The 19,211-nt window shown below is 51.3% G+C and overlaps 1 protein-coding gene across 1 annotated transcript in view; it reads right to left on the reverse strand.

Annotated features, from left to right (window-relative positions):
• Positions 1-4,064: 4,064 nt before the first annotated feature.
• The window catches only part of CCDC60 (coiled-coil domain containing 60), a 131,573-nt gene continuing 116,426 nt past the window's right edge, over positions 4,065-19,211 (reverse strand). The window contains exons 12-15 of the mRNA XM_069960692.1: positions 18,690-18,830; positions 16,964-17,098; positions 16,525-16,714; positions 4,065-4,288 (exon numbers count right to left, since the gene is read on the reverse strand). Coding sequence (XP_069816793.1) covers positions 4,175-4,288; positions 16,525-16,714; positions 16,964-17,098; positions 18,690-18,830 — 580 coding nt within the window. The 3' untranslated portion in view covers positions 4,065-4,174. The remainder of the gene's footprint in view (positions 4,289-16,524; positions 16,715-16,963; positions 17,099-18,689; positions 18,831-19,211) is intronic.

Below are 19,211 nucleotides of genomic sequence, written 5' to 3' on the forward strand. Positions count from 1 at the left end.
TCCTCCTAGTGTGTAAGCTCTTGTCCCCCCGTCCTCCTAGTGTGTAAGCTCTTGTGTCCCCCCAGTGTGTAAGCTCTTGTGTCCCCCCCAGTCCTCCTAGTGTGTAAGCTCTTGTGTCACCCCCAGTCCTCCTAGTGTGTAAGCTCTTGTGTCACCCCCAGTCCTCCTAGTGTGTAAGCTCTTGTGTCCCCCAGTCCTCCTAGTGTGTAAGCTCTTGTGTCCCCCCAGTCCTCCTAGTGTGTAAGCTCTTGTGTCCCCAGTCCTCCTAGTGTGTAAGCTCTCGTGTGTCCCCCCAGTCCTCCTAGTGTGTAAGCTCTTGTGCCCCCCTCCCCCGTCCTCCTAGTGTGTAAGCTCTTGTTTTTCCCCAGTCCTCCTAGTGTGAAAGCTCTTGTGCCCCCCTCCCCAGTCCTCCTAGTGTGTAAGCTCTTGTTTTTCCCCAGTCCTCCTAGTGTGTAAGCTCTTGTATCCCCCCACCGGTCCTCCTAGTGTGTAAGCTCTTGTATCCCCCCCTGGTCCTCCTAGTGTGTAAGCTCTTGTGTCCCCCCCCCAGTCCTCCTCCTAATGTGTAAGATCTTGTGTCCCCCCCAGTCCTCCTAGTGTGTAAGCTCTTGTGTCCCCCCATCTTCCTAGTGTGTAAGCTCTTGTGTCCCCCCAGTCCCCCTAGTGTGTAAGCTCTTGTGTCCCCCCAGTCCTCCTAGTGTGTAAGCTCTTGTGTCCCCCCAGTCCCCCTAGTGTGTAAGCTCTTGTGTCCCCCCAGTCCTCCTAGTGTGTAAGCTCCTGTGTCCCTCCAGTCCTCCTAGTGTGTAAGCTCTTGTGTCCCCCCAGTCCTCCTAGTGTGTAAGCTCTTGTGTCACCCCAGTCCTCCTAGTGTGTAAGCTCTTGTGTCCCCCCAGTCCTCCTAGTGTGTAAGCTCTTGTGTCCCCCCAGTCCTCCTAGTGTGTAAGCTCTTGTGTCCCCCCAGTCCTCCTAGTGTGTAAGCTTTTGTGTCACCCCAGTCCTCCTAGTGTGTAAGCTCTTGTGCCCCCCAGTCTTCCTAGTGTGTAATCTCTTGTGTCCCCCCCAGTCCTCCTCCTAGTGTGTAAGCTCTTGTGTCACCCCAGTCCTCCTAGTGTGTAAGCTCTTGTGTCCCCCCAGTCCTCCTAGTGTGTAAGCTCTTGTGTCACCCCAAGTCCTCCTAGTGTGTAAGCTCTTGTGTCCCCCCCAGTCCTCCTAGTGTGTAAGCTCTTGTGACCCCCAGTCCTCCTAGTCTGTAAGCTCCTTTGCCCCCCCAGTCCTCCTAGTGTGTAAGCTTTTGTGCCCCCCCCAGTCCTCCTAGTGTGTAAGCTCTTGTGTCCCCCCAGTCCCCCTAGTGTGTAAGCTGTTGTGTCACCCCAGTCCTCCTAGTGTGTAGACTCTTGTGTCCCCCCAGTCCTCCTAGTGTGTAAGCTCTTGTGTCCCCCCCAGTCCTCTTAGTGTGTAAGCTCTTGTGTCCCCCCAGTCCTCCTAGTGTGTAAGCTCGTGTCCCCACAGTCCTCCTAGTGTGTAAGCTTTTGTGTCCCCCGTCCTCCTAGTGTTTAAGCTCTTGTGTCCCCCCAGTCCTCCTAGTGTGTAAGCTCTCGTTTCCCCCCCAGTCCTCCTAGTGTGTAAGCTCTTGTGTCCCCCCAGTCCTCCTAGTGTGTAAGCTCATGTGTCCCCCAGTCCTCCTTGTGTGTAAGCTCTTGTGTCCCCCCCAGTCCTCCTAGTGTGTAAGCTCTTGTGTCCCCAGTCCTCCTAGTGTGTAAGCTCTCGTGCCCCCCCAGTCCTCCTAGTGTGTAAGCTCTTGTGTCCCCCTCCCCAGTCCTCCTAGTCTGTAAGCTCTTGTGTCACCCCCAGTCCTCCCAGTGTGTAAGCTCCTGTGTCCCCCCCCAGTCCTCCTTGTGTGTATGCTCTTGTTTTTCCCCAGTCCTCCTAGCGTGTAAGCTCTTGTTTTTCCCCAGTCCTCCTAGTTTCCAAGCTCTTGTGTCACCCCAGTCCTCCTAGTGTGTAAGCTGTTGCCCCCCCGTCCTCCTAGTGTGTAAGCTCTTGTGTCCCCCCCAGTCCTCCTAGTGTGTAAGCTCTTGTGTCCCCCCAGTCCTCCTAGTAAGCTCTTGTTTGCCCCCCCCAGGTCCTCCTAGTGTGTAATCTCTTGTATCCCCCCCCAGTCCTCCTAGTGTGTAAGCTCTCGTTTCCCCCCCCAGTCCTCCTAGTGTGTAAGCTCTTGTGTCCCCCTCCCCAGTCCTCCTAGTCTGTAAGCTCTTGTCACCCCCAGTCCTCCCAGTGTGTAAGCTCCTGTGCCCCCCCAGTCCTCCTAGTGTGTAATCTCTTGTGTCCCCCAGTCCTCCTAGTGTGTAATCTCTTGTGTCCCCCAGTCCTCTTAGTGTGTAAACTCTTGTGTCACCCCAGTCCTCCTAGTGTGTAATCTCTTGTGTCCCCCAGTCCTCCTAGTGTGTAATCTCTTGTGCCCCCCCAGTCCTCCTCCTAGTGTGTAAGCTCTTGTGTCCCCCAGTCCTCCTAGTGTGTAAATTCTTGTGTCCCCCAGTCCTCCTAGTGTGTAAGCTCTTGTGTCCCCCCCAGTCCTCCTAGTGTGTAAGCTCTTGTGTGTCATCCCCAGTCCTCCTAGTGTGTAAGCTCTTGTGACCCCCAGTCCTCCTAGTGTGTAAGCTCTTGTGCCCTCCCCAGTCCTCCTAGTGTGTAAGCTCTTGTGCCCCCCCCCAGTCCTCCTAGTGTATAATCTCTTGTCTCCCCCCAGTCCTCCTAGTGTGTAAGCTCTTGTGTCCCCCCCAGTCCTCCTAGTGTGTAAGCTCTTGTGTCCCCCCCAGTCCTCCTAGTGTGTAAGCTCTTGTGTCCCCCCCCAGTCCTCCTAGTGTGTAAGCTCTTGTGTCCCCCCTAGTCCTCCTAGGGTGTAAGCTCTTGTGTCCCCCCCAGTCTTCCTAGTGTGTAAGCTCTTGTGTCCCCCCCAGTCCTCCTAGTGTTTAAGCTCTTGTGTCCCCCCACAGTCCTCCTAGTGTGTAAGCTCTTGTGTCACCCCCAGTCCCCCTAGTGTGTAAGCTCTTGTGTCCCCCCCCCCGTCCTCCTAGTGTGTAAGCTCTTGTGCCCCCCCCGTCCTCCTAGTGTGTAAGCTCTTGTGTCCCCCCCAGTCCTCCTAGTGTGTAAGCTCTTGTGCCCCCCCAGTCCTCCTAGTGTGTAAGCTCTTGTGTCCCCCAGTCCTCCTAGTGTGTAAGCTTGTGTCCCCACAGTCCTCCTAGTGTGTAAGCTCTTGTGTCCCCCAGTCCTCCTAGTGTGTAAGCTCTTGTATCACTCCCCCAGTCCTCCTAGTGTGTAAGCTCGTGTCCCCACAGTCCTCCTAGTGTGTAAGCTCTTGTGTCCCCCCCAGTCCTCCTAGTGTGTAAGCTCTTGTGTCCCCCAGTCCTCCTAATGTGTAAGCTCTTGTGTCCCCCAGTCCTCCTAGTGTGTAAGCTCTTGTGTCCCCCAGTCCTCCTAGTGTGTAAGCTCGTGTCCCCACAGTCCTCCTAGTGTGTAAGCTCTTGTGTCCCCCCTCAGTCCTCCTAGTGTGTAAGCTCTTGTGCCCTCCCCAGTGCTCCTAGTGTGTAAGCTCTTGTGTCCTCCCCAGTCCTCCTCCTAGTGTGTAAGCTCTTGTGTCCCCCCAGTGCTCCTAGTGTGTAAGCTCTTGTGTCCTCCCCAGTCCTCCTCCTAGTGTGTAAGCTCTTGTGTCCCCCCAGTGCTCCTAGTGTGTAAGCTCTTGTGCCCTCCCCAGTCCTCCTCCTAGTGTGTAAGCTCTTGTGTCCCCCCCAGTCCTCTTAGTGTGTAAGCTCTTTTTTTTGTTTTAATTATTTTATTCTGTAATGTAACCCAATGTTCTGCAATGTTCTGCATGTTCTGCAATGTTTTACCCAATGTTTTGACTTTTTGATGGCAGAAAATTGGCACAAATCCTTGATAAATCCCCCAACGAATTAAAATAAGAATACAGCATCTTTAATCGTTTATTCTCCATATAAAATAATATAAATGCTGAAAACACAGAACTTTACTAGAAAATGCGCTAAAACATAGAAACAAGAACGAACCGGGAGCGCTGGCGGACAACTGGGGTCTCCTGGGCGGACGTCTCTGAGCTGGCGGACATCTGGGGTCTCCTGGGCGGCTGCTGATCCTTCACTATACAGACTTGCAGGGGTCATCTCTGAGCTGGTGCACTTTGAGCTCTGCTAGATGCTGGAGAAGCCAAGCGAGTCTGAAGCCAGGTTATATAATCCTCCGATGGCATCTGCACTACATGTTCTCTAACAAACTGAAAACAGAAAGCAATAAGGAAAACATCACCCGTTACTGAGAGGGAAAACCGCGCACAGTAACAACAACAACAACATCTAATCCAGCTCTGTGGGGAATGGCGTCTCCAAGGGAGAGAGAGGAAATCTTTCTGCATATCTTATTGTATAACAGGCTGTGCCACCAATAAATATTCAATAATCAGCCAAATATCGGATTTATTACTAACCCATTCCCTGTGGCTATACTGTATATTGCAGTTATGGTACATACAGTGAAAACCATTGGGAATAGGAACTTACATAAATGCTGAGATCTTCCTGCTCAAGTCCTCAAGGCAGGGAAGGGTGTGGGGAGGGAGGAGGCATGCATGCTGCGGCTCAGCAATGCCTTTTTGACACTTGAGCTTGATATATAGCTAACAGATTTGTATGAAACTTCTTTAAGAATGGGGTATTACAATATTCAATAAAAACTTTATAATAATATGATAAACTTTTTTCAATTGTTATTTTTATTCACGTTTGTTACATTTGTACATATAAGTGCTATACATGCACAAAAAAACCCTTTCTAACCCTGCATTTAGTTAGTTATTGTATTTCAGGGAATCTGTCACTAGGTTTATTCTGCCTTAAATGAGGGCAGCATGCTAAATGCTAAACAGATCGGTGTATTACTTACATCCTCCTAATATGCAGGAGAATAGGATTCTTGCCACACCCTTCCCCCGCCCTCCAGCTGCTGATTGACAGCTGACTGCCTATACACAGCATGGATAGATAACTACCAATCAGCAGCCGGTGGGTGGAGTTATCTGCTTCTCATGAATATCCAGGACTACTGAGCACATGCACATAATGGAGAGGACTACTTATTGTCCATGTTATTCAGGAGGAGATCTCTGGATCAGCTGCACAGAAAAATCTAAGTGATACATCATCTTGTTCAGCCGTTCTCCTAATATTCAGGAGAATAGGATTCACCCCTCCCCCCACCCTCAAGCTGCTTGATTGACAGTTGACTGCCTATATACAGCATGGAGTTGGTAGGCAGAGTTTTCTTCTCATGAATATCCAGGACTACTGGGCTCACGCACATAATTGAGCACTTCCTATTGTCTTTTCCATATTACAGCCAGCACCCACTGATATTGGCATGGGCACCGCTCCTATACCATCCGCTGTATGTGCTGTACATTTATTCTGTGTTCATGCTGAGCTAAATTACAGTATATTAAAGTAATACAGCACATGACTCCACCCCAAGCCTATGGGATTGTTATTATAAGGATTGGAGCGACTGCGGCCTTATATCTGACTGTGTGTGGGAATCATATCCCCCGACTTCCTGTAATACACCTGTTTGTCTATTGTCTTTAGTTACCGATATGTCAACGTGGGGAAAATATTGTAATAGACTTTGGAATAGAGTTTAAATAAGGAGGATGTGAATCTAAATGCGAGGCATGAATCAGAGTTTTATGGTGGCTCCATGGTGCCAAAAAGCAATCAGCAAGATATAATTACACTGTAAATAAAGGAAGACTGCCGGAGCTTAAAGGATCATTACACCACAACGGCCTCCTGCGCCGGCACCGCACGAGCTCCCGTATACTGGAGAAGTCCATCATCTGCTGCCAGCGACGGCGATTTGTAAATTCTGCTAATTAAAATATAATTGATTGTCTGCGATTTTATATTACTTTGGTTGGTATAAAAGTTTTTAATCTGCATAGTTTTCAACCAAGAGCTAATGCTGCTGGCCATGATAGAAAGATGGAAGAAGAGGGGTCTGCAGAGCGACAGGTCAGAGAGAACGACCACGCTGACCCCTGGCCCAAATCATTAGAACCGGACAAAGGAGCATTGGAGGAAGAGGCCGAGATGAAGGATGTTTTTGTGGATTACTTAGGCCAGGTTCACACTGCAAAAACACCTGAGCACAGGTCCGATGTCCCGCACTAATATACATGAGGAATGAATGGCCTGTGAGTCTCTACACGTCATGTCACCCTCCTCTGACACCGCTATATAAATGCCACATCCCAGCAACAGCTGCATCAGTATCGCACAGACAATAAGTGACTGTAATCGACGGCTACAATGCAATCTCCAGAGAAGATGATGATGGGTGGTGAGTGACGTGATGAGTTCCCACCTTGTCAGTAATGGAGAAGAAGACACAGGAGTGATTGACAGGAAGGGAAAGAACTGGGAGAAGCGGCACACGGCACGGCGGTCACACTGCGTCCTCCCCTGCTGCTTCCCGCATTACCTCTCTCTGCCCGAGGCGGCTGATACCCTCTCTGTTATAGCAGGAATCCGAGCAGTGTATATTACAGGGGATGGGATATACTACAGTGTATATAGTACATGGGATGGGATATACTACAGTGTATACTACAGGGGATGGGATATACTACAGTGTACAGTACATGGGATGGGATATACTACAGTGTATAGTACATGGGATGGGATATACTACAGTGTACAGTACATGGGATGGGATATACTACAGTGTATAGTACATGGGATGGGATATACTACAGTGTATAGTACATGGGATGGGATATACTACAGTGTATAGTACATGGGATGGGATATACTACAGTGTATAGTACATGGGATGGGATATACTACAGTGTACAGTACATGGGATGGGATATACTACAGTGTACAGTACATGGGATGGGATATACTACAGTGTATAGTACATGGGATGGGATATACTACAGTGTACAGTACATGGGATGGGATATACTACAGTGTATACTACAGGGGATGGGATATACTACAGTGTATACTACAGGGGATGGGATATACTACAGTGTATATTACAGGGGATGGGATATACTACAGTGTATACTACAGGGGATGGGATATACTACAGTGTATAGTACATGCGATGGGATATACTACAGTGTATAGTACATGGGATGGGATATACTACAGTGTATAGTACATGGGATGGGATATACTACAGTGTATAGTACATGGGATGGGATATACTACAGTGTATACTACAGGGGATGGGATATACTACAGTGTATAGTACATGGGATGGGGTATACTACAGTGTATACTACAGTGTATAGTACATGGGATAGGATATACTACAGTGTATACTACAGGGGATGGGATATACTACAGTGTATAGTACATGGGATGGGGTATACTACAGTGTATACTACATGGGATGGGGTATACTACAGTGTACAGTACATGGGATGGGATATACTACAGTGTATAGTACATGGGATGGGGTATACAAAATGGTGGAACATCACTATCTATGCAAAACACAACAATGAATTACCCAGGGCGCACAATGTAATACACAGAGCGGAGGAAGGCCGCACATACATGATGAAGCATAGAGGAGGAAGGCCGAACATACATAATGGAGCTTAGAGGAGGAAGGCCGCACATACATGATGGAGCAGAGGAGGAAGGCCGCACATACATGATGGAGCAGAGGAGGAAGGCCGCACATACATAATGGAGCTTAGAGGAGGAAGGCCGCACATACATGATGGAGCATAGAGGAGGAAGGCCGCACATACATGATGGAGCAGAGGAGGAAGGCCGCACATACATAATGGAGCTTAGAGGAGGAAGGCCGCACATACATGATGGAGCATAGAGGAGGAAGGCCGCACATACATGATGGAGCATAGAGGAGGAAGGCCGCACATACATGATGGAGCAGAGGAGGAAGGCCGCACATACATGATGGAGCATAGAGGAGGAGGAAGGCCGCACATACATGATGGAGCAGAGGAGGAAGGCCGCACATACATGATGGAGCAGAGGAGGAAGGCCGCACATACATGATGGAGCAAAGGAGGAAGGCCGCACATACATGATGGAGCACAGAGGAGGAAGGCCGCACATACATGATGGAGCACAGAGGAGGAGGAAGGCTGCACATACATGATGGAGCACAGAGGAGGAAGGCCGCACATACATGATGGAGCACAGAGGAGGAAGGCTGCACATATATGATGGAGCACAGAGGAGGAAGGCCGCACATACATGATGGAGCACAGAGGAGGAGGAAGGCCGCACATACATGATGGAGCACAGAGGAGGAAGGCTGCACATATATGATGGAGCACAGAGGAGGAAGGCCGCACATACATGATGGAGCATAGAGGAGGAGGAAGGCCGCACATACATGATGGAGCATAGAGGAGGAGGAAGGCCGCACATACATGATGGAGCACAGAGGAGGAAGGCTGCACATACATGATGGAGCCAGTGGTGGATTATAATAGGGGCGTTCCGGGCGGCAGCCCGTGGCCCTGAGCTCCTGGGGGGCCCATGACCACCCAAAAAGACTTATACTTTGAGTGGTGTACTGTCTCCTGGCTACACTTCCGACATGATTTGCAAAAAAATCACAGTTTTTTTTATGGCAATTTTGCACAAATCAGGACATCATGAGATTATCTATACTGTACTATGAACGCCAGGCTAGTGCCGCCATAGTTACAGTGGGGTGGAGGGGGCCCAGGCTTGGTGAACAGCCCGAGGCCTATGGTAAAGTTAATCCGCCCCTGGATGGAGCACAGAGGAGGAAGGCCGCACATACATGATGGAGCATAGAGGAGGAAGGCCGCACATACATGATGGAGCATAGAGGAGGGAGGCCGCACATACATGATGGAGCAGAGGAGGAGGAAGGCCGCATATACATGATGGAGCATAGAGGAGGGAGGCCGCATATACATGATTACACATAGAGGAGGAAGGCCGCACATACATGATGGAGCATAGAGGAGGAAGGCCGCACATACATGATGGAGCATAGAGGAGGGAGGCCGCACATACATGATGGAGCATAGAGGAGGAAGGCCGCACATACATGATGGAGCATAGAGGAGGGAGGCCGCACATACATGATGGAGCAGAGGAGGAGGAAGGCCGCATATACATGATGGAGCATAGAGGAGGAGGAAGGCCGCACATACATGATGGAGCATAGAGGAGGAAGGCCGCATATACATGATGGAGCATAGAGGAGGGAGGCCGCACATACATGACGGAGCATAGAGGAGGAAGGCCGCACTTATATGATGGAGCATTGAGGAGGAGGAAGGCCGCACATACATGATGGAGCATAGAGGAGGAAGGCCGCATATACATGATGGAGCATAGAGGAGGAAGGCCGCATATACATGATTACACATAGAGGAGGAAGGCCGCACATACATGATGGAGCATAGAGGAGGAAGGCCGCATATACATGATTACACATAGAGGAGGAAGGCCGCACATACATGATTACACATAGAGGAGGAGGAAGGCCGCACATACATGATGGAGCAGAGGAGGAAGGCCGCACATACATGATTACACATAGAGGAGGAGGAAGGCCGCACATATATGATGGAGCATAGAGGAGGAAGGCTGCACATACATGATGGAGCATAGAGGAGGAAGGCCGCACATACATGATGGAGCATAGAGGAGGAAGGCCGCACATATATGATGGAGCATAGAGGAGGAAGGCTGCACATATATGATGGAGCAGAGGAGGAAGGCCGCACATACATGATTACACATAGAGGAGGAGGAAGGCTGCACATACATGATGGAGCATAGAGGAGGAAGGCCGCACATACATGATGGAGCATAGAGGAGGAAGGCCGCACATATATGATGGAGCATAGAGGAGGAAGGCTGCACATACATGATGGAGCATAGAGGAGGAAGGCCGCACATACATGATGGAGCATAGAGGAGGAGGAAGGCCGCACATATATGATGGAGCATAGAGGAGGAAGGCTGCACATACATGATTACACATAGAGGAGGAGGAAGGCCGCACATACATGATGGAGCATAGAGGGAGCATTCTGTGGAGTCCGCTAAACATGGTGGAGAGGGTTCAGTGGATCTCCAGAGTTTTTGGATAAACCTAAATAATGGCCACACCAGCGTGTCACCATACTGATACTAATTATGCAGCAGATTTGGATGCAGATTATTAAACGGCCACCCGATACATTACCCAGGCAGAAAAGTCACATGATGTTTAAGCTTATTCAATATGCCAGGTACCAGGCATTCATTACAGGGGTCATTCACCAAAAATAAATTCTTTCAAATCAACTGGTGCCAGAAAGTGCCAGAGATTTATAGTTTTTCTATTAGAAAAATCTCAAATCCAGTACTTATCATCTGCTGTATGTCCTGCAGGAAGCAGTGTATTCTCTCCAGTCTGACACAGTGCCTGCTCTCTGCTGCCACCTCTGTCCATGTCAGGAACTGTCCAAAGCAGGAGAGGTTTTCTATGGGGATTTGCTGCTGCTCTGGACAGTTCCTGACATGGACAGAGGTGGCAGCAGAGAGCACTGTGTCAGACTGGAGAGAATACACCACTTCCTGCAGGACATACGGCAACTGATAAGGACTGGAAAACTGGAGAATTTTAATAGAAGTAAATTATAAATCTCTGGTACTTTCTGACACCAGTGGATTTGAAAGAAAAAATGTTTTGGTGAACAATCCCTTTAATGTGCTAAAGAACGCCAGTATTGTGCCATGAGGCCAAAAATGTAAATTAACTAGTTTTTTCCTCTATGCTGTTTTGTAATACACGGTAGTTGTGGAGAAAAAGATAATTATTATTCACGGGTAATTTGATTTTCTGGAACTTCTGACAGCAGCAGGGGAGAGGGGCCACGTCCGAGGAGCGGAAACCTCCCACTGTCTGCAGAGCCTGAGCCTGGTCGGTCTGTACAGATACACGGCCTGTAAACCGGCGGCACAGGTCTCAGGATGGGAATACAGAAGGGCGCAGTCATGGGGGCCAGAAAATCCAATTACTGCTGAGTAGTAATGATCAGGTTTCCTAGGGCGCCCAGGAGCACGGCCTGCAGAGCATTCCACCCAGAAGATAGGTCAGAGGTGGGAGAAGGATCCGGACAGTAAGGAAGAACAAGAAGCTGCGTTACAGATGGCTTCTATAGCGGCATCGGCCTTCTCTGTCCCAGAGGTAACAAACTGATCGGGACAAGTGAGCTGTGAATCCTGCAGGTAGTGGCTGATCCTCAGACTCCTGTACGCCAGACCTAGAGATGGAGCGCCTCCTCCTGTACGCCAGACCTAGAGATGGAGCGCCTCCTCCTGTACGCCAGACCTAGAGATGGAGCGCCTCCTCCTGTACGCCAGACCTAGAGATGGAGCGCCTCCTCCTGTACGCCAGACCTAGAGATGGAGCGCCTCCTCCTGTACGCCAGACCTAGAGATGGAGCGCCTCCTCCTGTACGCCAGACCTAGAGATGGAGCGCCTCCTCCTGTACGCCAGACCTAGAGATGGAGCGGATTCGCTGCCTCCTCCTGTATGCCAGACCTAGAGATGGAGCGGATTCGCTGCCTCCTCCTGTACGCCAGACCTAGAGATGGAGCGGACTCGCTGCCTCCTCCTGTACGCCAGACCTAGAGATGGAGCGGACTCGCTGCCTCCTCCTGTACGCCAGACCTAGAGATGGAGCGGACTCGCTGCCTCCTCCTGTACGCCAGACCTAGAGATGGAGCAGACTCACCGCCTCCTCCTGTACGCCAGACCTAGAGATAGAGCGCCTCCTCCTGTACGCCAGACCTAGAGATGGAGCGGACTCGCTGCCTCCTGTACGCCAGACCTAGAGATGGAGCAGACTCGCTGCCTCCTCCTGTACGCCAGACCTAGAGATGGAGCGGAACCGCTGCCTCCTCCTGTACGCCAGACCTAGAGATGGAGCGGAACCGCTGCCTCCTACTGTACGCCAGACCTAGAGATGGAGCGTGCTCGCTGCCTCCTCCTGTGCGCCAGACCTAGAGATGGAGCGTGCTCGCCGCCTCCTCCTGAACGCCAGACCTAGAGATGGAGCGTGCTCGCTGCCTCCTCCTGTGCGCCAGACCTAGAGATGGAGCAGACTCGCCGCCTCCTCCTGTACGCCAGACCTAGAGATGGAGCAGACTCGCCGCCTCCTCCTGTACGCCAGACCTAGAGATGGAGCGGACTCGCCGCCTCCTCCTGTACGCCAGACCTAGAGATGGAGCGGACTCGCTGCCTCCTGTACGCCAGACCTAGAGATGGAGCGGAACCGCTGCCTCCTACTGTACGCCAGACATAGAGATGGAGCGTACTCGCCGCCTCCTCCTGTACGCCAGACATAGAGATGGAGCGGACTCACCGCCTCCTCCTGTACGCCAGACCTAGAGATGGAGCAGACTCGCCGCCTCCTCCTGTACGCCAGACCTAGAGATGGAGCGGACTCGCCGCCTCCTCCTGTACGCCAGACATAGAGATGGAGCGTACTCGCCGCCTCCTCCTGTACGCCAGACATAGAGATGGAGCGGACTCGCTGCCTCCTCCTGTACGCCAGACATAGAGATGGAGCATACTCGCCGCCTCCTCCTGTACGCCAGACCTAGAGATGGAGCGGACTCACTGCCTCCTTCTGTACGCTAGACCTAGAGATGGAGCGGACTCGCTGCCTCCTCCTGTACGCCAGACCTAGAGATGGAGCGGACTCGCTGCCTCCTCCTGTACGCCAGACCTAGAGATGGAGCATACTCGCCGCCTCCTCCTGTACGCCAGACCTAGAGATGGAGCGGACTCACTGCCTCCTTCTGTACGCTAGACCTAGAGATGGAGATGACTCGCTGCCTCCTCCTGTACGCCAGACCTAGAGATGGAGCGTGCTCGCTGCCTCCTCCTGTACGCCAGACCTAGAGATGGAGCGTGCTCGCTGCCTCCTCCTGTACGCCAGACCTAGAGATGGAGCGGACTTGCTGCCTCCTCCTGTACGCCAGACCTAGAGATGGAGCATACTCGCCGCCGCCTCCTCCTGTACGCCAGACCTAGAGATGGAGCGGAGTCGCTGCCTCCTCCTGTACGCCAGACCTAGAGATGGAGCGGAGTCGCTGCCTCCTCCTGTACGCCAGACCTAGAGATGGAGCGGACTCGCTGCCTCCTGTACGCCAGACCTAGAGATGGAGCGTACTCGCTGCCTCCTCCTGTACGCCAGACCTAGAGATGGAGCGGACTCACTGCCTCCTCCTGTACGCCAGACCTAGAGATGGAGCGGACTCGCCTCCTGTGCGCCAGACCTAGAGATGGAGCGCCTCCTCCTGTACGCCAGACCTAGAGATGGAGCGGACTCACTGCCTCCTCTTGTACGCCAGACCTAGAGATGGAGCGTACTCGCCGCCTCCTCCTGTACGCCAAACCTAGAGATGGAGCGTACTCGCCGCCTCCTCCTGTACGCCAGACCTAGAGATGGATCGGACTCGCTGCCTGCTCCTGTACACCAGACCTAGAGATGGAGCAGACTCGCCGCCTCCTCCTGTACGCCAGACCTAGAGATGGAGCGGACTAGCTGCCTCCTCCTGTACGCCAGACCTAGAGATGGAGCGTGCTCGCTGCCTCCTCCTGTACGCCAGACCTAGAGATGGAGCGGACTTGCTGCCTCCTCCTGTACGCCAGACCTAGAGATGGAGCGTGCTCGCTGCCTCCTCCTGTACGTCAGACCTAGAGATGGAGCGTATTTGCCGCCTCCTCCTGTACGCCAGACCTAGAGATGGAGCGGACTCGCCGCCTCCTCCTGTACGCCAGACCTAGAGATGGAGCGGACTCGCCGCCTCCTCCTGTACGCCAGACCTAGAGATGGAGCGGACTCGCCGCCTCCTCCTGTACGCCAGACCTAGAGATGGAGCGTGCTCGCTGCCTCCTCCTGTACGCCAGACCTAGAGATGGAGCGTGCTCGCTGCCTCCTCCTGTACGTCAGACCTAGAGATGGAGCGTACTCGCCGCCTCCTCCTGTACGCCAGACCTAGAGATGGAGCGGACTCGCCGCCTCCTCCTGTAAGCCAGACCTAGAGATGGAGCGGACTCGCCGCCTCCTCCTGTACGCCAGACCTAGAGATGGAGCGGACTTGCTGCCTCCTCCTGTACGCCAGACCTAGAGATGGAGCGGACTCGCCGCCTCCTCCTGTACGCCAGACCTAGAGATGGAGCAGACTCGTAGCCTCCTCCTGTACGCCAGACCTAGAGATGGAGCGGACTCGTCGCCTCCTCCTGTACGCCAGACCTAGAGATGGAGCGGACTCGCTGCCTCCTCCTGTACGCCAGACCTAGAGATGGAGCGGACTCGCCGCCTCCTCCTGTACGCCAGACCTAGAGATGGAGCGGACTCGTCGCCTCCTCCTGTACGCCAGACCTAGAGATGGAGCGGACTCGCTGCCTCCTCCTGTACTTCAGACCTAGAGATGGAGCGTACTCGCCGCCTCCTCCTGTACGCCAGACCTAGAGATGGAGTGGACTCGCCGCCTCCTCCTGTACGCCAGACCTAGAGATGGAGCGGACTCGTCGCCTCCTCCTGTACGCCAGACCTAGAGATGGAGCGGACTCGCTGCCTCCTCCTGTACTTCAGACCTAGAGATGGAGCGGACTCGCCGCCTCCTCCTGTAAGCCAGACCTAGAGATGGAGCGGACTCGCTGCCTCCTCCTGTACGCCAGACCTAGAGATGGAGCATACTCGCCGCCTCCTCCTGTACGCCAGACCTAGAGATGGGGCGGACTCGCTGCCTGCTCCTGTACACCAGACCTAGAGATGGAGCGTGCTCGCCGCCTCCTCCTGTACACCAGACCTAGAGATGGAGTGGGCTCGCCGCCTCCTCCTGTACACCAGACCTAGAGATGGAGCGGGCTCGCTGCCTCCTCCTGTACGCCAGACCTAGAGATGGAGCGTGCTCGCTGCCTCCTCCTGTACGCCAGACCTAGAGATGGAGCGTGCTCGCTGCCTCCTCCTGTACGCCAGACCTAGAGATGGAGCGTGCTCGCTGCCTCCTCCTGTACGCCAGACCTAGAGATGGAGCGTACTCACCGCCTCCTCCTGTACGCCAGACCTAGATATGGAGCGTACTCACCGCCTCCTCCTGTACGCCAGACCTAGAGATGGAGCGTGCTTGCTGCCTCCTCCTGTACGCCAGACCTAGAGATAGAGCGGACTCGCTGCCTCCTCTTGTACGCCAGATATAGAGATGGAGCGGACTCGCCGCCTCCTCCTGTACGCCAGACCTAGAGATGGAGTGTACTCTCTGACTCCTGAATGCCAGACCTAGAGATGGAGCGGACTCGCCGCCTCCTGAACGCCAGACCTAGAGATGGAGCGGACTCGCTGCCGTTCCTTTATTCTTCGCACACCTAGAGAGCTTTTCTTTCTCTGATTAAAGGTTAAAGGGGTACTCCGGCGGGGGGGGGCACTTTTTTGATGGGACCGGGGAGGAGGTGGCTGAGGAAAAAGACGACCACTCACCTCCCCGGTTCCAGCGGCGGGTCACTCATCGCGGCGCTCCGGTCCCCGGCCGCTTCCTGGTGTCTGATGCCGCCCAAGGCGCTACGTCTCAGGGACGCTCAGCCACTCAGTGAAAGAGGCGGGTTCTGAGCGGACTTGACACGGATCCCGCATCCTTCACTGAGTGGCTGAGCTGCCCTGAGACGTAGCATCTCGGGCGGCGTCAGACACCAGGAAGCGGCCGGGAACCGGCGACCGGAGCGCCGCGATGAGTGACGCGCTGCTGGAAACGGGGACGTGAGTGGTCGTCTTTTTCCTCAGCCACCTCCTCCCCGGTCCCATCAAAAAGGTGCCCCCCCACCGGAGTACCCCTTTAAACCAGAGGAAAAGTCTCTGGAACCGGTGAAAGATGGAAACTAAGGCCAGGTTCACACTGCGTTTTTGCAGTCCATTTATTTAATCCGTTTATGCAGAAAAAGGATGCATTTTTGAGTGTCCGTTTTGATCTATTTTTCGATTGACTTCCATTATAAAAAATAGAATCAAAATGAATAAATTTTTTTAATGTGCACAAAAGCGCGGTAGATCATATTAAGGGTCCAATATGGGGCTGTGCAAGGATGCAAGCGAGCGTGGATCAGCGAGAACAGCGCTCATCTGTAGTGCCTTAGAAGGCATGACTAATCACAGGACTGGCCGCAAGAACAATCACTGTATTGTTCATGCGGCCATTTTAATTTGTTGCGATTGGCTGCAAATAGTTTGTTTACACTGGGAGAAGCGCAGCAGGTGGGTGTTTTCCCGCACCTCGACTGATCGCTGACACTTTTACACAGGTCGATTATTGGCCAAAGGAACGTTTCTCTTCTTGCCGATAATCGGCCCTTTACCTGGAATTGGTGACATCCTAATAATAAACAGTCTAATAACTGTAAGTAATAGAGTAGGATAATAGTCGCTGTCACCTCTATGGCCACGCTGATGTCCGGAGAACACAACTCCCAGGAGCGGAGGCCGTGCAGAACCTTCAGGAAGGAATGGGGACGGATTCTGATGAACTGCTTCTCTTCCAGCTTCTCCAGCTTCTCTAAAATCCTGTGTATTTTCTGGTTATTCTTCAGACTAGGAGGTATCCTGGAGAGGAGCATTATAAACCTGGAAGAGCAGGGAAGGACGGAGAGGAAGAGTTGTCACAGACGCCGGTTTTAGTTTAATAACGGTCAAGATGTGCGATTCTATACGAGAATTTTCTACATTACTGATAAGGCCAAATAACAACGTCCTAAATAACAACATAAATAACCTGAGTGGCCACAAAGCACTGGACACATTAAACCTTCTGAAACCAGCTGATGGGAAAGTATAAGATTTGGGCCGGAGTTTCCCTTTAAGGTCTGGACTTACCAGTTCCTCGTGTCTGTGTAGTCTTTTTCTTCCTTCACATGATGATAAGCTTTTCGCATTTTTTCCAGGTCTTCACGGAAATTAGTGATGGTCCTTAAGGATCGATATTTCTGAGTGTTCAATTCCTGACGTCTCCTGACAAAGTAGTGAACAGCGTTACAGAAAATGGTGGGACAGGCTAAGGCCGCGTGCACACACTCTTCTTATGATTTACAGAAAATGGTGGAAAAGGCTAAGGCCGCGTTCACACACTCTTCTTATGATTTACAGAAAATGGTGGGACAGGCTAAGGCCGCGTGCACACACTGCTTATGATTTACAGAAAATGGTGGGACAGGCTAAGGCCGCGTGCACACACTCTTCTTATGATTTACAGAAAATGGTGGAAAAGGCTAAGGCCGCGTTCACACACTCTTCTTATGATTTACAGAAAATGGTGGGACAGGCTAAGGCCGCGTGCACACACTGCTTATGATTTACAGAAAATGGTGGGACAGGATAAGGCTGTGTGCACACACTCTTCTTATGATTTACAGAAAATGGTGGGACAGGATAAGGCTGTGTGCACACACTCTTCTTATGATTTACAGAAAATGGTGGGACAGGCTAAGGCCGCGTGCACACACTGCTTATGATTTACAGAAAATGGTGGGACAGGCTAAGGCCGCGTGCACACACTGCTTATGATTTACAGAAAATGGTGGGACAGGCTAAGGCCGCGTGCACACACTCTGCTTATGATTTACAGAAAATGGTGGGACAGGCTAAGGCCGCGTGCACACACTGCTTATGATTTACAGAAAATGGTGGGACAGGCTAAGGCCGCGTGCACACTCTTCTTATGATTTACAGAAAATGGTGGGACAGGCTAAGGCCGCGTGCACACACTGCTTATGATTTACAGAAAATGGTGGGACAGGCTAAGGCCGCGTGCACACACTGCTTTTGATTTGCCTCAGTGTTTCATGTAAACATTCTTGGGGAATGAATGAAACTTGCTTAAATGTTCACGCTACTGTACTGATACAAGATGCCGTAAATAATTGACATGATTATTATTTTGACGGCTGTAGCCAAACAATGGCCATTGTTTAATACATTTTGTGAAACAACAGCCATTGTTTGCATTATGAAAAGAACGGACGTTGCTTTCATTAAAAGTATAATGTGTGAACATAGCCTTAAAGTGACAGCGGCCAAAGAGTGATTATTACTTGAAAAATCACAGGGAAATGTGGCCATCATGTGTGATGCAGTAAGGCTCGGTTGACAACTACGTTTTTTTAATCAGTTTTTGCAAAAAAACAAACAAACAAAAAAAAACGGATGGAAAAACATGCATTTGTGTGCATCTGTTTTTCCGTTGACTTTCATTATACAAAAAATGCACGCAAATGCATCTGTTCTTCCATCCGTTTTTTTTTTTTTGCAAAAACAGATGAGAAAAAAAAAAAAAAAACGTAGTGTGTACCCAGCCTACCATTCATTGGTTATTGGTTATTGCACTTATTAGTTATTGGTTATTGCACTTATTAGTTATTGGTTATTGCACTTATTAGTTATTGGTTATTGCACTTATTGGTTATTGGTTATTGCACTTATTGGTTATTGGTTATTGCACTTATTAGTTATTGGTTATTGCACTTATTGGTTATTGCACTTATTAGTTATTGGTTATTGCACTTATTGGTTATTGGCTATTGCACTTATTAGTTATTGCACTTGCCTTTCCATAGCCTCCACCTTATCGTGTAAGTAGACCGCTGCTTCATCAGCCACGTCATAGAACGTTTCCCTCATCTCAGAGGACAGACTGCTTTTACTTCTTATGAAGAGGTTAGTCGGTGACAAGCCGGGGCCGGGAGAGCTGTCATAGTAAAATATCACATTCATACAACATGGTAAATAATTAAAGGGGTTGTCCAGTATAAACTAAAAATCTACAATGCTGCTGGGGCTGCGGAGGACACAACAGTGCGGTATACTTACCAGTCCTGACGATTGCCCGCCCTTCCTCCGCAGCTGTCACTGACAACATCCGCTGAAGTACTGGTTTCACCACTCAGCCTAGACTGCAATATGCTGTGCTGTACACTATGCACTAAGCAGGACAGGTAAGTCAGGGGACTTTAGCTGTGGAGGATGGGCGCACGAGAAATGGCAGCTGTGGCAGAGCGGGACGGGTAAGTATATCGCACTCCTGTGTGCCCTGCAGCATCATAGATTAACAATTTATGGCGGACAACCT

The sequence above is a fragment of the Dendropsophus ebraccatus genome, chromosome 3 (assembly GCF_027789765.1).
Source record: "Dendropsophus ebraccatus isolate aDenEbr1 chromosome 3, aDenEbr1.pat, whole genome shotgun sequence".
Lineage (NCBI taxonomy): Eukaryota > Metazoa > Chordata > Amphibia > Anura > Hylidae > Dendropsophus > Dendropsophus ebraccatus.